The sequence below is a fragment of the Dermacentor andersoni genome, chromosome 7 (genome assembly GCF_023375885.2).
Source record: "Dermacentor andersoni chromosome 7, qqDerAnde1_hic_scaffold, whole genome shotgun sequence".
NCBI classification, from domain to species: Eukaryota; Metazoa; Arthropoda; class Arachnida; order Ixodida; family Ixodidae; genus Dermacentor; species Dermacentor andersoni.
This window is the reverse complement of record NC_092820.1, coordinates 116846710-116864155: the sequence shown is the minus strand read 5'-3', so window position 1 is coordinate 116864155 and position 17446 is coordinate 116846710. Positions and strand designations below refer to the sequence as shown.

Genomic DNA, 17446 nt, shown 5'->3' with positions numbered 1-17446 from the left:
TCGATGATTTCCTCGCACCCACAGGAGTCGCACATCGGGCTCTCGGTCGTTCCCAAACGATAGAAGTATGCATTCGTGAATGTCATTCCCAGTCACAAGCGGCACAGCAAGGTTGCTTCGCAGCGCGAAAGGCTAAATGGCAGTTGCAGCCGTAGCTTTAGTTTATATAATCTGCAATTGAAAGCACTTGAATCCCAGAGATCTCGTGACTTTTTGCGTGCAAGTAGGGGAAGTTCCCTGGCAGTGTCCGATCTCTCCAAAGCACATCAAGAATTACACTTCATGACAGGTCCAGCCCTGCGAAATTTGTTGTCCTTCAGCAGTGTTCGCGAAGCGCAATTCTCGGCATGCAATTTTTGAGCCAAAACGGCCCAATCATCGATTTGATAATACTATCAGAAGGCCATGTGATATCGCCGGAGAGCTCTCTGAGCCACCATGCCTTGAGTCTGCTTGATTATCAGGTCAGCATCCCGCCTCGCAACAGTATCATCATTTCCATCGGAATGAAAGTTTCACTTCACTTGCCAGCCATCTGGATGCTAAGACGGAAGAAATGTTCTAACTTTCAAAACATTTCAAAACACGAAGCATTGTTTCTCTGGGGAAGCGTCGCGTTCGGACGTTATCACACGACGGACCGAAACACATTCACTTCGTCGAAGGAGCGTCGAGATTGCCTCAACGAAACGAGTGACATCGCAGTTTGTTTTGCGAACCGCTGAGCCAGGCATGTTTGAGTGATTTTTGGCCACAACGCGCTCAGTGTGTCGAGTTGCTGGACGATACGAAACGCTGTGTAGAGCTACCACTGCAGAATCAGGAAACGTTAAAGTCTCTACTGTTAATCCAAAGTATCGCTCTTCCAAAACGATAGTGAGGGAATGACACTTACGTATATTATCGAATACATACAGAAGATTTTGCGGTTACCGACGGTGTTGTGAATGTGCTTCCATCCGCAAAATGCACGCGCTAGAAGCAGCGCAGCAATGTTTATTGGCATGTCCAGTAATACGGTTCTCTGGAACATAGTTCTCCTGATAATTCGCATTCTACCTCACTTCACTAGAAGTGAGCTTACTTATGTGCTTTCTTCGTCTCATAGGTGATCACGCGAGGAATTAAATGTTTTTCCTTGAGTAGGATCCACTTGAAGTGCGATCGCACGGCAAGGCGGCAACGCGCAAGCAAATCGATTGGGCTGTTTGGTAGCAGAAGACGTGCGGCATGCGCTGCACCTGTGACGGTTCGCGCATGCGCACGGCTTTCGCCGCTTCCCGTATATGGCGCTGCACGGAGCAAGAGACACGTGCTCGCGTATTCCCTCTAACAGTTGACCGTCATGTGCATATCTGCATTGTTGAATACATGCACACCGAAACACGTGGACCAGTCTATAATTCTACTCACAACTTCGACAGTTCGACTTTATAGACGTTCCCCATAAGTTGTTTCAGCGATGCACGACGTGGCTTAAGCAACGCGATACTGCCGCTATAGCCTACCGAGGGGAAACGACTGTGAGTGTAAGCTTAATAATTCATTATGACGCATTCTTTCATTTTGGGTACCCTGAAGTCCCTGCATGACCAATAAAAGCTAAGTACTGAAAAGTTTGTGGCTCCGTCGACGCACTTTCTTGGACAACGCCTGCTTCTGGCTGGGAGCTGCTTCCGTCCGCCATGTTCTTGCTGGGCCAGTCCAGCTCCTTAGTCCGACTGCGCGAACACGCTTGTTTTTCTGCTTGTGCAATTGTGTCGGCTACAGAGTATCAGCGAAGGTGACTGCTTATTTGTCTCTGTTTGCTGGAAGTCAGCGTACCTTTCTGGACGCTTGTTGCCACCTGCTGCTGCAATGTTTTATTGTTCGCCTGAAGACAATCATTTACGCATGTTAAAGGGACACATAGCATAGGTACGGGCGCAATGCATGTTTCGAAAAGCCAAGCATTATTTTGAATAGCGGAAACCAGATTCGGCTACGAATGGCAAATTTGGCTTTGTGATCGTAGGTTGGTTCCTGAGCGCGAATGACGCGTAACCGCGCAGTGAGATATCCTACTTAAATTTACGTAGTTCAGCTGTTGTTCAATATTTAAACAGCAACATACAGGAGATTCTGTAGTGGTTTTATTACAGTACAAAAGGAAAGGAAAAGACGCTGCCAGGCGCGGCAGTTGCTGTCTGAGGTTTAGCGCACACGAGGTACGGCCGGTAGAAATACAAGGGATAGGGAGAATATGGCAAGGGGAGCGACTGGGGATGGCGAGCAAGGACGGGGAAGAGCTATGCGCACTCTTTACTAAGTACGAAAATAAGTTTGCACCGCTTGCACGCGAGTGCTCAGGCACAGCTCTGAGTTGTTGCGCGGGTGAGTGATCGTTGCAAATATCTGCAATAGCACACGTCATGTGCAAAGCTGCAGGCACAGCTCTGAATTGTACTACGTACGAGTGGCTGATCGAGACATCTGCACTAACACTCTGCATATACAAAGATGCGCGCGCGCACTGTCCTCTCGCGAACTAGGGAGCCGCACTACGACTACGCTGTTTCACGGCTCGGACCGTCTACGAAAAAACAGCACGTAAAGAAGAGCTGGAACACATTACTGGCACGTTTCCCTTCTTGTCAGTGCCTAACTCATTTGCCATTTTTCTTTACCGCCTCTCACAGCAAAGCCGTGACTTCAAATGCGTGCAGTTGGTCTGCATATAGCTCGTAAGACCGTGCCACCGTAGCGCGACACGAAGAAAGCCGCCGAAGCGAGCCGCAAGGGAAAGCGTGGTAGGAGAGGAGGAACTTGTCGCTACTTGGCAAAAGCCGATCTAGGGACTTTAGGGTCCCCATTAGTAACCTTTCAAGCTGACTGTCACCCGCTTAACAGAACGTTCCACGCTGGTTGCTACCCCTCTTTAATATAGACTTCGGCATTTAAGGCCTAGTTTTAACGCCTCTTTTCTACGTATAGGTTGTGGAGAATAACGATAAACATGACGGGTTCATAAAATGGTTTGTGTCGACCTATCTTTATCGCGGATAATGGGTCATGGGTCATATCTCCCTGTGCACTGGACGGCAGCTATTAACCACGCACACTAAGCGCATAAACTGAGAATTTAGCCTTGTATTGGGACAGAGGTTTGCTGGCTATACGATAAATTTTTCAATTGACTAACCGTATAGTCCTACGCATTAGGGTAGATGCTGTGCAACAGCTTTGTCGTGAGAGCGAAACGTATAAAATGCACCGCCTCTCTAATGTGGTAAGCTGCAATCCGGTAGATTTACCATAAAATCACCAAAACTTATTGTCATGCAGGAGAGGCATCTGCTGCAAAGAAAGAGGCGACACCTGCATCTGCTACTGGCGCATCATCACCGGAGGGTAAGAGATTCTAAAGATCACAATGCTTGATCTTCAGGCCTATGCTATTGCAGTTATTTTAGTATCGACTTAACTGCCATCTCTCCATAGTCGCTGTACGTATAATTTCAATCGGAAGTGCTTGCTTATCTTTATTATTTGTGCCCAGCTGCGTCAGAGGTTATCCAAATATATCACGCTTCATCCGTGACGCGTTTAGCTGAGTAGACAACAGTATTTTCACGGCAGTTTTTGATACCCCTTGTGCGCCTAAATTTTTCCAATGAAAGTTAGCCAAGTTCCTCCGTGCCGACTCATTGTGACATGCCGTAGATTTTAGTGCTCGTTTTGTTTGGCCGCTGCCTGAGTTCGATTTTCGCAGTTTACCATGAATGCGCTCCCAGCGATATCGACTTATACAACAACGAAACCTTTATCACCTATATCCATTCGCAAATTGACTTCCTGCTATGAAGCTATAATGGGAAATGTGTGTCTGTTAGGACTCACCTTGATTCACATGGTATTTGTTTCGAACCTCGATAATATAGAAAGCATGCGAATAGCAAAAGGCTAATTTACACGATGGACAACATCTTCGGCTATGTTGAAAGTGTGCCTAGAGGTCAATAGAAAAGGCAAAAAAGTTAATATTATAAAAAAATATGCTTGAGGTGCCTGCTGAACCACCACATATTACTAGCGCGATATCAAAAGTAATGGCACAAACGCCAGAGTCTGTGTATTGAAGTATTAGTGAGTTTACTCACCTATTTTCCTCCGAGTGAATTCGGTATACAGCATTAAATTGGACATAATTTTCACGATTTTCTAAAATTTCTTACAACAAATATTTCGCTATGTTGTATATCGGTATGCTAATTTTTCTATGCATAGAAATGTGCAGAATAATATTACAATTTATACGGAGATATACAGCGCTCTATAAAAGTTATATTAAACATCCTATAAACTACCGCCAGCCCGTCACTCGAGGAAGAGAGGCGTATGGAGCGTTCCCAACCACTTCCCGCGTGACTATCACTACAGACAAGTGGGCGGCATGCACTACCGGTCCCCATACAGCGAGGTGGGGCTACGAGGGTTCACCGTGAACGCGCTGCGGCCATAGCTTGGCGAACGACCACTTGTCATCGCCGCAAAGCAGTGAAGGCCCCGACATCCTTCGCGTTTGCTGTCACCAGGGCGCTATCTGTCGCCACAGCGCCGACCATACGCAGGACCAGCGCGTGGCTGATCCGCAAGCCCGTATCCGGAAAACTAAAACCTGCATAAGAGGGAAATTGAAATGCCGAAAATTCTCTGACATCGACGAGGTCGCCGAAGAGAACTTCTTGACGGCCTAACAAGTACACTGCGCTACCCAATTGAAACCTCGAAGACTGAAAAATGCCCAATACAGAAGACCTGACTAACCGACGTGGCGTCATTAGGACAACGCGATGCAGCCGTGATCAGACGCCAAGACCTAACTGCAACGGAAGGCAGCGAACCACAGACATCGACGTGCGTCTCGACGGCCACGAAGTCCAAGCGCTTGTAAACGCTGGAGCCGGCTACTCCGTCATCAGGTGAATATTCGCTGTTAAGCTGAACAAAGTGAGTACTAGTTGGGACTGCCCTCAATTTCAGACAGGTGAAAAATCCCTGATAACGCTGACCGCAATCTACACATCAAAAATTACACTTCATGACAGGACCTGCCCTGCGACGCTCGTTGTCCTTGAACAGTGTTCGCGAGACTCGATTCTATGCATGCACTTCCTGAGCAAACCCGGCCCAATCATCGACCTGAAGCCGAACTTTATAACACTATCAGAAGTCCATGTGTTATCGGCGGAAAGCTCTCTGAGTCACGATGCCTTGAGTCTGCCTGAATATCAAGTCAGTATCCCATCTCGCAACCGTATCATCATTTCCTTCGGAATGTAAAAATTAGGTTACTGGGCTTGCACCTGGGCTTGCGAAACGTACGCAGATTAGAGCGTGCGGTTAATGAAACGATCCGGTTACTGAAACGTATCACGAACAAGCATAGTGGAATCAAATAAAGCAATACGATCCGCCTGGTACAGGCGTTCGTAACCAGTCACATAAAGCACGTGGCCTCCTACCTCAAGTGGCAGGTGGCCGAACGAACTAAACTAGACCGCCTCATCCGCAAGGCGTACAAACGTGCCATAGATTGCCGATCAATACCAGCACGGATAAATTTCTCGAACTGGGTTTACACAATACCCTAGACGAGATAATAGAAGCGCACAACGTCGCGCAGTAGGAGCGTTTGTCAAAAGGCAGAGCCGGACGACACATCCTCGAGACGCTGGGCATCAGCTACCACACACAGCAGGGCGAAAAGGTTGCGATACCCACACCGATTCGTGAGCGTATCGCCGTTTCACCGTTGCCCAAGAACATGCACCCGACACATCACGTTGGCCGGCGCAATAGGCGCGCGCGAGATTTACAAAAGAAATACGGCAGCGACAAAGAAACTGTTTACGTAGATGCAGCCCGTTACGAGCGGCGACGTGGTTCCGCGGTCGCAATCACGGACTACAGTGGAACTTGCGTCGCGAGCGTGACGATACGCACGGAAGAGACGGAGCCGACCGAGGAAGCAGCGATAGCCCTCGCGGTAGCCACCACTGATGCCGAGGTAATAATAAGCGACTCGCAGCCAGCGATACGCAACTACGCTAGCGGCCGCATCTCCCGGGAAGCGGCCCACATTCTCCAAATTGAGCAGGGCAATATTTGCCGCAAAAACGACAGTTTCCTCGTATGGACCCTCGCCCACACGGACCCTCCGCTCCCGGGAAACCAGATGGCCCATGCCACGGCTCGAGGACTTACATGCCGAGCAGCGGCGCCCACTGGCAATCCCGACGTCTCGCCCACCGCGAGAGCGATGCGGGAGTGGACGTGGGGGATCGCATGACCACTTTCAGAGACATCACGCAACACTACAGATTGAACAGATGCAAATACTCCCCCCCGCACGCCAAACTAAACAAGAAACAGGTGGTCGCCTGGGGGCAATTGCAGACAAACACATATCCTAACCCGGCGATCCTTCACCTCTGCTACCCCGACGTTTATCCGTCCGACGGCTGTAAAGCGTGTGGAGCCAGAGCGACGCTGCAGCACATGCTGTGGGCATGCACCGGTAGTGAGCAGCAGGAGTCCCCGACGAACGGGATAGAAAAGGCTGTCTCGAACCGAGGGGCGCGTTGGGAGGCGGCCCTGCTCAGCCACGACCTCGCCGATCAACTGTGGGCCGTCCGGCACGCCGGGGAAGCCACCCGAGTCCAAGGACTCGAGGCCGTCACCTAGGCTGGGGTGCTTATGGCCCCACCCCGCCCAAATCGCCGGACATTTGCAATAAAGTTTTCACTCACTCACTGTAAACATCGGAACACTTAGAAGGCGTCACCGAAAGCGGCCAAAAACTACTGCTATACCGCGAAATTTGTGTCGCAAGAGGAAGCGCTCGAGTGCATGGGGGAAAAGTAAAAGTAAGGCTGACAAACTTCTGCCAGGAGAACAATTACCTCAGAAGAGGAACGACGCTCACATATGTCGATGAAATGGTTGAAACTCTCCATTCGATTGTCCTCTCGAATTCTGCCACATTTACCCCTACGGCTATAGTTCTCAAACCAGCCTTCGACATCAATCGGAGTTTGCCAATGAGCAAGTAGCAACAGTTCAAAAGTTGTCTCTGACGATACAAAGACTGCATTTTGATGTAATTGAGGATTCGATAAACACCACTTGCTAAGCATCGCATAGTAACCGATGAATGCGGTCGGTCACTCCGTCAGAGTCCGTACCGAGTTTCGACGCCTAAACGAGAAGCCATAAAGCAACAAGTCGATAAAATTCTACGTGACGAAATTATCCATCCTTTGAAGAGCCCGTGGGCGTCACCTGTAGTTTTGGGCAAGAAAAAGGAGAGAACGCTGCATTTCTGCGTGGTTTATCGTCGACTCAAAAAGATCACGAAGAAGGACGTACACCTGCTCCCACGGATTGACAACGCGTTGGACCAGCTCTGCAACGCTGATTATTTCTCATCGATCGATCTCAAAACTGGCTACTGGCACGGACTTCCTGCCGCATGGCCTCTACATCATGCCATTCGGACTTTGCACGGCACCTGCAACGTCCTAGCGTGCAATGGGCACGGTATTAGCAAGGTTCAAGTGACATCGTTGTCTTCACCAGGATTTTGATGACCACTTTATACGGCTTGAATGAGTACTAGAGGCCATCAAGTCATCAGGGCTCACTCTGAAGCCGGAGCAGTGTCGCTTTTTATGCTAATTTTAGTGCACGCTAAATTGATTTAGTAAATGTTAATTTCATTGTGAGAAAGTCACTGAACCTGCGTAAAATTCGGTGTGGCACTTTATTGTAAGCGTGTTATTTAAGAAATTTTTAGATGTAAAATATGCTCAATAACGTGATCGCATTTGGCACCCAAAAAGGGCCTGCGTTCTTTATAAAGCATATTACTGTAGATTCTGAAAAAAATCAGATAGAACTTATGAAGATTTCAAAATTTGGTTGCAATGTCAAACTGTCCTAGAGTGGACCGGGAATGGACCGGGAATGGAACAGGGAATGGACCGCGCACGGGCTTCCGAGAATGAGAACGAGGGTGACGTGGCCTCTCGGAGATGCCCTCTCCCCTCACGCAACACCTGGTGCGCTAATGAGGCACCATTTCCCTTTAGCCGGGAGGTGAAAAGTCCTGGCTGAGTCTATTTATTACAGGCTTCTCTACCGAATGTTCTCGTTGAGCCCACTAATCCACTCTGCAATCTCAGTTGAGCGTAGTCAACAGTTTACATCACATCGTAAGTATGGAATGTTTACGTCACCCGAGGAAGGGAAAAAAAAAACACATCAGGAGACCTCCGACCGTATTAGGCATAACACGGTTCCCTCTAAGCTGCGAAAGAGCCTCGATCGGCTCAAGGAGGGTATGAAATTCGTTATCGGATAAGGTCGTGGTGTTAAGGAAGCAAAATTATTGAATACGAGTCCACAGGGCATTTCAGCTAAGCCATCCGAAGCTTAGTGAAATTCACGATTGTGTTACGAGCATGCGACTGTCTTGGCGGTCTTGGCGGTCCTCCTGTGCAACTCAGAGAATTTTGTACTATGAGCTGAGGTATATAACAACAAAAAAAAAAAATATTTCCCAAAGTATAAATGTATCACTTTGAACAAATCTTCTTTACAGGGAAGTTGCATAGCTATTGACCCAAACGGAAATAATATTTTTGGTGAGAATACAATAATTTTTAATTTATACTCTTGAGATGCAAAATATCTTCACGGGACTTAAAACAATACAACATCGCTAGGCGCTGAAGCGACGTTATATTAATGCCCCTGAACATGCTTACAATGACGCTGTACGCGACACGAAAGGATAAAAAGTTTTCAACAATGTAGATGAATCAATTATGGGTGTGGGTTGTAGCAACAGGCAGATTTATCCTGTTGATCAAAGCCAGGGATTTCTCTGCCCCAATATATCTTACAATATCACGGATGTATTTCGGGACAAGTAAATGAAACCAGTCTCACCAAAGAATGTAATAAGAACGCATGAAGCTTCTTTGCGGGCTGCACCTGACTCTTCTGGCCATGCAAGTTGCTGCAGGCAGGAATGCGGAAAGTGCGTCGTTTACACATTCTTTAGGATACTATCCTATTTATCTCGCTACCTTGAGCAGGATGATATAAATTGCCCAATGCCTCCTATCTTGTCGCATGCCACACACTTCGGAGAATCTGTGCGTCTCGTCTGTAATAACCAGGCTGGTGTATGAGAAGATCCTGTTCTTATTCGATAAAGAAGTTTCGCGTCCTCTCAACGACATCTCTTCGTGACGCAGGGTATATGTGGCGGAACCCAAAGCCACCGAAAGTGAGAACGAGTGCCAGGTTTTATAACTTGAATACTCTGTTGGGCCTTGAATGTAGGAAGATGATAGGGCGTTGCGCCTGCATGAGCACCAGATTTTCCATTGCCAGTATTAGCACTGTGGTAGAGAATCCACTTAAACTTTGCTGTGAAGTCTTTGTTGCCGAGCGCATTCACGAGGGCTAGTTATTTGCGCGGAGACTTGATTAACGATAGACCATGACAATGTTGTTGCAACTCTGCCTTTGAATCCATAACGAGGACCACATTTTGGCCAACAAAAGTGTTTAGCTTGCGTGGATCAGCAGCTATTGCCATGCCTTCCAAGAACGTCGTCGAGAATATGCAGTCCTGATGGCGAGGCCAGGTGTACCTCTGAAAGGAAATATTGAATAGAGCTGCGCAGCGGTGTTCATCTACTTTGAAAGACTCATCTGCGTATACGTATAGGTGATTCAAACAAGTCGTGGTCAGCAATACCAGAAATAGTGACTTGGCGTCTGCAGATGAAATTTCACTGTTGCACGCCAATCGTGGTACGCTTAAGTAGCATACGTTATCTCCGAAAGTCCAGGCCGGGTCTACTTTCTCCCTGTAGCTCGGGAAAGGCAATTATAACGTTCGAAGCATGTTCCGTGCTGGATAAAAATATGAGTGCGGCCTATTACCAATATGTTGTAAGAGGGCATTGTTGCGAAAAGAATCAATTACAATGATATTGACTTCCAGATTTGCGGAGATAACTTTCCGTTTAAGCCAAAAGGCAAATAGATGCAACAAATATGCGAGAAATTATGCATGGCAGTTATTTAACCTGTCATCGTTGTTGCTGTAGACCGACTGCAAGGGCAAGAAGGTTTTGGTGGTGGATGCCTATGCATCGGAGATGACGAGTGTGATTATAGCATATCGCCTTTTTCTATATATCTTAAGGCTAGAATACTAACCATAAAAACCGCGCGGGATTGGCACGCTCAAAGGTAATGTATACAACCACCTAAATATACACATATCCCATTATATTAGCGAATCTACAGAAAGAAATACCCACCAGAAACATTACTCTACCCTTGCGTTTCAGAAATTCTTTGCAGATGCCCTCAATATCTCGTTTTTCCGTCCTCTGGCGATCAGAGAACGGAATAACCTGACCCCCTCCATTGCGAGTAGCACATCTTTAGTTCGTTTCTCTAAACTAATTGAAAGTGATCTGAATTTGAAAAATTGGGATGTTTTTGCCTTCGTCCTCATATAAGCCAAGTGCCTATGTCATTTGTCTGTGCTATTTACTTTTGTAGATTTTGATGTATGTCTTACAGCCTTCAAATGCGCGAGATTTGGTTGTGTCATGCTGTATGTTTTTTTTTCTTTGTTTCTTTCCTTGCACTTGCCCTTTTGTTATAATCCCTATTGGGATTGACAGTAAGTACAAATAAATAAATAAATAAATAAATAAGTTTATATCTTCTATCTGCGTGTCGTGGGCAGAAGGCCTATGCCCGTAGTAAAATATACTGTTAGTAGCTCAAGACGAATGGGAAAACAAGTAAGCTGGTTTCATTCCACTAACGCAAACGTGGACCTTTAAGGCATGGCACGAGTTTTCTGAAACACTCTGCATACGTGCCCGTGACAAAGATGAATTTATAACATAAATCAGTGTCGACGAAAGAGGCAAGTTAAGCTGCCCATATAGCAGATAAAGTTATGAATATTGCTAAGTGCGAGCGGCTTAGCTGGCCTGTTTCTCCCGGAGCCTTAGATTTTCCATCCAACGCATGGCTAGTTGTCCTTTTTTGTATATTCCTTGTATTATTCGCCATTACCCCCTTTCTATAGCTCGCTATCAGTAATCGCCCGCTACGCGGTACAAGTAAGCAATGCAAGAAACACGAGGAAAAATAAAATACTTACAGCGGCCGTTATGTATCATACCGTAGTATTTAGTTGTAGAAAATGAATGCGCCTGCTCAGGTTCGTGAAAAGAAAAAAAAAACACGTTGTCTTGGTGAAGAGCTTGAGTCTACCATAATGTCTTGTTTCCATATGGCGCAGCTTTTTATTATTTATTTATTTATTTCGAAAATACTGTTAGCCTCATTCAGAGGGTGTTGCAGCAAAGGGCCAAAATAAAATGCAAAGCAGGAACGTTAAATTATGGGGTTTTACGAGCAAAAACCACTTTCTGATTATGAGGCACGCCGTAGTGGAGGAAATTTCGGCCACCTGGGGTTCTTTAACGTGCACCTAAATCTAAGTACGCGGGTGTTTTCGCATTTCGCCCCCATCGAAATGCGGCTGCCGTGGCCGGGATTCGATGCCGCGACCTCGTGCTCAGCAGCCCAAAGAAGAAACACATAAGTGAAGGCTCAGGAACCTAAATACACTATAAGAGAAGACATAGCCCCAACAAAACAAGTCAGAGTCCTTTCCCGTCCCTTTCGCATTTCGTCTATGCACGTGCTCAAATTTCCTCGCTATATACTAGTCGATTCCTGGCGGATCAAATTTTTCCTGGCGATAATACTTGTCAGCGCTGTCACACTCCAATTTACAATAAAATTTTTTGCAGCTAGTGCGAATTTGCTTTATGTTCCAGGACAAAAAGGCAAGAAGCCAAGGTGCACTGCTGTACCAGATAGTTGTACAGGTAAAACCTGGAAATGGATTCATGATACCTCCAACGGCACTTGCATACGCCGTCAAGTCGGAAATTGCGCAGGTAGATCTGGCTTTCATCTGTGTCCAGTTTGCGTAAGCACATGCATGGGTAAGCAATTTTTTCTGTTTTTACATAAATTTTCCAGAATTCATTGGGGAATTACTTGATTGAGCCACTCACTCAGTGTGAGACACAAGCAATGCAGAAGATTAAGGAATTCAAAATATTTGTGCTATGTAGCGAGGTAAATTTATTTCGCTGTTATTTTTTTCTTCGAGTTGTTTACGTAGGCAATCTGCGATTAGAAGTGCTACTCTTGCCGCATGCACGCGCTATGAAGACCTTCTCTGAAAAAATGTGTCAGCATTATGTCTTTTGTGTGTACGTTCGTCTGTACAAAGTTATACAGGACCTGCCTTCCACTGATATTATTGTAAGCTAACCAAGTTACAAGCGCAATTATGGACCCCACTTTGTGGTTGCCGACTGAGGATATGGCATTTATATTATGCATGTATTGTTTCCATTCTGTAGTGCAGCCAACTTATTATTATCGCTTCAAATATGTTATTCTATTTTACTTTCAAGTTGTGACCTACGAAATTTCCACTTTAGGCATAAAAAAACAAAAAGGCAATGATGCTGGTCCTGCTTGAATAAACGAATGAAGAACAGCATAACTAGGACGTCAATGTTTATTTATTTCATCACACGAAAGAGTCTGTGTCGTTCGAAATTTTTTTTTTCTGGTAACAAATGTCCACTCGAGAAAATATAGTTCTTGGTCATGACTGCACGAACGCTTAGAATCAAGAAGTCTTTATTGAGTAACACAAACAAAATGTATACACAGATATTTGGACCGATAGCCAATGAGGCTAGTAAGCGGTCCAATACAAAATAACATATAGGACAGCAATCACAAACACATTGAAGAAAAACTAACTTTGTAGCCTTGCTTCCATTCCCAAAAAATGTTTCTTGCATGTCAGTTTGAAATTCCTAGCTTGCTTTACTTCAATTGGCAACGAGTTCCAAATTTTCGCTCCTGTAAATTCTATTCGTCTTTCTCCGTACGCATTATGGCAAATAGGAAGGTTAAAATTGCCATTGCTGGCTTGTCTAGTGTTGCGGACGGGAATACTGAATGCACCAAGAGGTAAGGGGTAGTTGGTATTTATAATATTATTAACCATAAGAGCTATTTTGTAATCGCGTAAGGTTGTGAATGACATGATTTGCATTGCGTCAAAAATGTTATTGTTAGAACTATTCGAAGAAGGTAATCCCATGGTTTTCAAGGCACGTTTTTGTAGTCTTAGCAATGGTGTTAAATACGTTTTGTATGTGATTCCCCATGATTCACTGCAATAACTGAGATGACTGTGACATAATGAAAAATACAGTGATCTAAGAATAGCAGGTGGAAAGTGCCGCCGTGCCTTAGACAAGGTAAAACAACCGTACGCAACCTTTTTACACACACTGTACACCTGTTCCTTCCAAGACAAGTGGCAGTCGAACATGACCCTAAATATTTAAAAGAAGACACACTATCAATAACATTGTTGTCAACACATATAGAAAAATCACTTAATTCAATACACTTTTGTTTTGAACGAAAAATAACATATTTAGTTTTTTCAGTGTTTAAAGTTAGATGATTATTACGAAACCAGGTCGAGATACGTTGGAGTTCATTGTTAATAGGATTTTCTATTGACTCAAGTGAGTTGCCAGTAAAGATAAGTGCAGTGTCATCCGCATACATCAAAATTTGAGAACACTGTATTGCATTGGGGAGGTCATTAATAAAGAGCGAAAATAAAAGCGGTCCCAGAACTGACCCCTGGGGTACACCACACGTAACAGTTTGGTATGCAGACTTGAACTGTTTGAGGACAACTTGCTGCTGTCGTGAAGAAAGATAACTTTTAAAGAATTCAAGGGCCCCGCTACGCACACCATATGCTTCCAGTTTCATTAAAAGAATGGAGTGTGAAACTGTGTCGAAAGCTTTTTTGATGTCTATAAATACGCTTACAGCAACATTATGGTTATGAAGAGCAGATAGGATAAGCTGTGATAGAGTAACTACAGCCGTGGACGTGGACCTGTTAGAAACAAATCCGTGTTGCTGAGGACAAATTGGTGAAGCTAAGAATATTGGCAAAAAAAAGACAAACCTGAGCATGGAGCCATCGCTTCGGCATGGAGACTGTATATGCCAAAAAAGAAAGAAAAAAACAGATAGTTTTCTTGGCAGCTCTCTTGTATGGAGCCAACAGCACAGGCGAGTACGAAATAGTGATGCGAATGGTGGGTATCCAATACCCGTGACCAACGGGCATTCCGCAGTCCCTTGAACTAAAGGTCGTATACTAGAAAACCATTCACATGAGAATCCACATGAAAAAGCAGTATAATTTTCTGGCAAGGCTCGCTTGCCGAAAAGGAGATATGAAGCATGAAGGCGTGGCCTTGTGCGCAGTCCATCAACACAAGCGCGTTGTCAAGACAATGTGCGAATCATTGCTTCCAAAATTCTTTCGAACAGTTACCAGACGCTTATTTGGTCCCGTATTAAACTTTTATTGTGGCCATAATCTCAAATGCGTGGAAGTGGCTCCGTCGCAGATGTCGCCACCGTCGCATCCCCGTACTCGCCTCAGGAAACTTTGTCCGCGGGTTTTCTCCGACCATATAGTTTTATCGGCGCACCGCTACAGTGAACTATTATAGAATGTGTGAGCGGTGTGCCTTCACGTGTGGCGCGTGAAGAGTTGCTGGTAGCCATGGTGCTCTCATTGATAGCTATTGAGCGTGCGCATATAGCAAGCCGTAGCACTACACAATGCCTGTCTAGAGCACGCGTCTATATCAGACGGCTCAGGTGCGTTCAAGACTGATGGCACTGAAGCGCAATACCAGCTCTAGCAGCCAGTTCGCTCATCGCCCATTGTAGCTTAACGAAAATTTTATTTTCATACTAACCAAAATGCCATACTGGTAACAACAAATATGCCGATTAGGATGGCGCGGCAACCCTTTTATGCGCCATGATTTTTCTTTTTTTTTTTTTGCATTGACCAGGTGCACAATTTCTTAGCGTTTTTCACCTTCAATTTAAAGAAGCAGTGCCTTTTGTTTGGTTGCGGCGCTTTCTGCAAAAATATAAAGGAAACCGGTATGACCTGCCTGTCCCCAGTGAAACACCTTTTCATAATGAGTCGTTCAGTGAAAACAAAGGTGTTTACATCCAAGGACTTTGGTTCACCCGTGCGTCAGGTGTATAAGTTAGAAATGCCTAAAAGAAGCAAATATATTTGCTTCTTTATAATATTATAAATGTATTATAATGGTATTATAATACCACTAGAAGGGACAGCAGTGTTGCAAGTACTTAGGTGGAACTGCAGGTATGAAAAAACATCATGCCAAGCAAAGCTTGGTAATCTGGTGGGCTTCGTGTTTCCAGAAGACAAGTTATGCGAGACTAGCTGTGAATATGGGAACACCTGCCTTCAAAAATGACGCCAACCTTATCTACAGATCCCGAATTCACGTGAACGGTGCTTGTACTTGCTTGGACTTCTGTATTTGCTAGCCCAACTAAAAAACCTGAAGTTCGCCTTCCCTCCCCTAGCTAACGACTACTTTTTGTTCCCCGCTACATTCACTATTATAGCTCTCACATTACCCTTTGTTCCGACGCATTCCTGGCCCTAGAGATGTGCACAGTGGGGAGACTAATATGAGTGGTGCCATCGAAAGCAATTGTTTTCCTAACATAGACGGGTCCCATAGTCTACATAATGGCTGTAAGAAAAGGCTTCCCCTTCTCGCCCGTTGTTTATTGCTTCAAGTTTTACTTCAACCGCATTTTTTTTTCATTCTAGACGCGAAAATGCGATAAATACACACAACATTTTTTTTAGATTTCTTTAAAAGTTGAATTAGACGTTATCCCCGCGATTAGTTATTAGCCAGCTACTTTCACTCTAATGTTGACGATGTATGATGTATTAACAGGAAAGTCAGCAACATTAGTTAGCCTAAACGATTGTCTTGTTGGTATTTGCGACGTGCTAAGGCTCGTGATGCACCTGTTCCGAAATCCAACTATATTACCTTATTTAAATTCTACATTAGTCAAACACGAAGGCAAAGCTCGCATTTGTCTTCTCCTGCGGTCTTGTCGTCGAGATACGCCCTTATTGTGTGTGTATTTAAATTATATTAGAAAATATTGTATGCTGTTTCGCGGAATTGTGTTACTGTGAGGGGAGGTCACCCAGAGATGAACCACATTTCCATTACGCTTTGCAAAGTGAAAGCTGCATGACGAAATTGTCCTGCAGAAAGCTACCTCCCACAGATGATAAATTACATATATGCTGCAGTTTTAATGCTGGTATTTCCTGGAGTGGAAACGTTATGGTAAAAGTAACCTAAAATGTGCACAGAAGTGGACTTGACGATAGGCGCTAACGTGAGGCAAACAATATGAGGCAAATGTTGCAATTGTCAGAGCGCTATTTTTTATGAGATGTGGAAATTGCTTACAAAACTTTTGAAGCACGCTGAATAGAAACAACTTGCAAATTAGATTAAATAAAAAATTATTTCTCTGAAGAAAGACTGCGGAAAGTTAAAGTACAGTTTAGTAATAGCCTGCATGCAAAATTCCTGGATGTCAGTAGAACATTTCGGGCTATAAATTGAAGCACTCGCTGGATATTGATGTGTAACACTTTTAGTACCTGAATGTATCATTATCCACGTCTCCTCATGGATGCTAGAACAGATGTATTTGGAAGTTACGAGTCAGTCAAATGTGCCGGTTGAAAGAAATGAGGTCTTCTTTTCTTGTTCGTTTCATATTTCAATGTTATTACTTTTTCCCATCAGGTAACTCCAAAAACATCAATGATATCTGCAACAAAAAAGGCTGAAGGTGGACTGTGCAGTGACATTTATATTTGGATCGTACCTTTCCCAATATATTGCCTCACGATTTGTTTGAAAGAAGGATAAACTACAAAAAAATAAAAGTGACAAATATTACGATTGTTTTTATTTATCCGTAACACAAACACCATTCTCTTCTGTTGAACTGTATGTAATATGTAAGAATGGTTCACGTGTTCTACATTGGGCGCTGGCAAAAAGTTGAATGAGAAGAAGAAAATTATCGACACCCTTAAAAGACCAATCCCTGGAAGAAAGGAAGGAAAAAGTGGAGAAAGAAAGGCACGGAGGTTAACCAATTTAGCTTAACCGGTATGCTACCCTACACATGGGAGCGGGATGGGGGGGATGAAAGATGGGGAAAGGAGAGAGAGAGAGAGAGCACATAGCGCAATACACACATAGTCCGTTAAAGTCCATCACTCCTGCGTGGTACGTGATATCACTGTCACAGCCGCTTGTCCAATCCCGTCTCTTTC

General features: G+C 44.8%; 1 protein-coding gene across 1 annotated transcript in view; it reads left to right on the top strand.

Moving 5' to 3' along the window:
- LOC129385799 (uncharacterized) overlaps positions 1–17051 on the top strand; it is a 34864-nt gene extending 17813 nt beyond the window's left edge. Inside the window, exons 5-7 of the mRNA XM_072289105.1 lie at positions 3325–3390; positions 11934–12104; positions 16908–17051. Coding sequence (XP_072145206.1) covers positions 3325–3390; positions 11934–12104; positions 16908–16951 — 281 coding nt within the window. The 3' untranslated portion in view covers positions 16952–17051. The remainder of the gene's footprint in view (positions 1–3324; positions 3391–11933; positions 12105–16907) is intronic.
- The last annotated feature ends 395 nt before the right edge of the window (positions 17052–17446 follow it).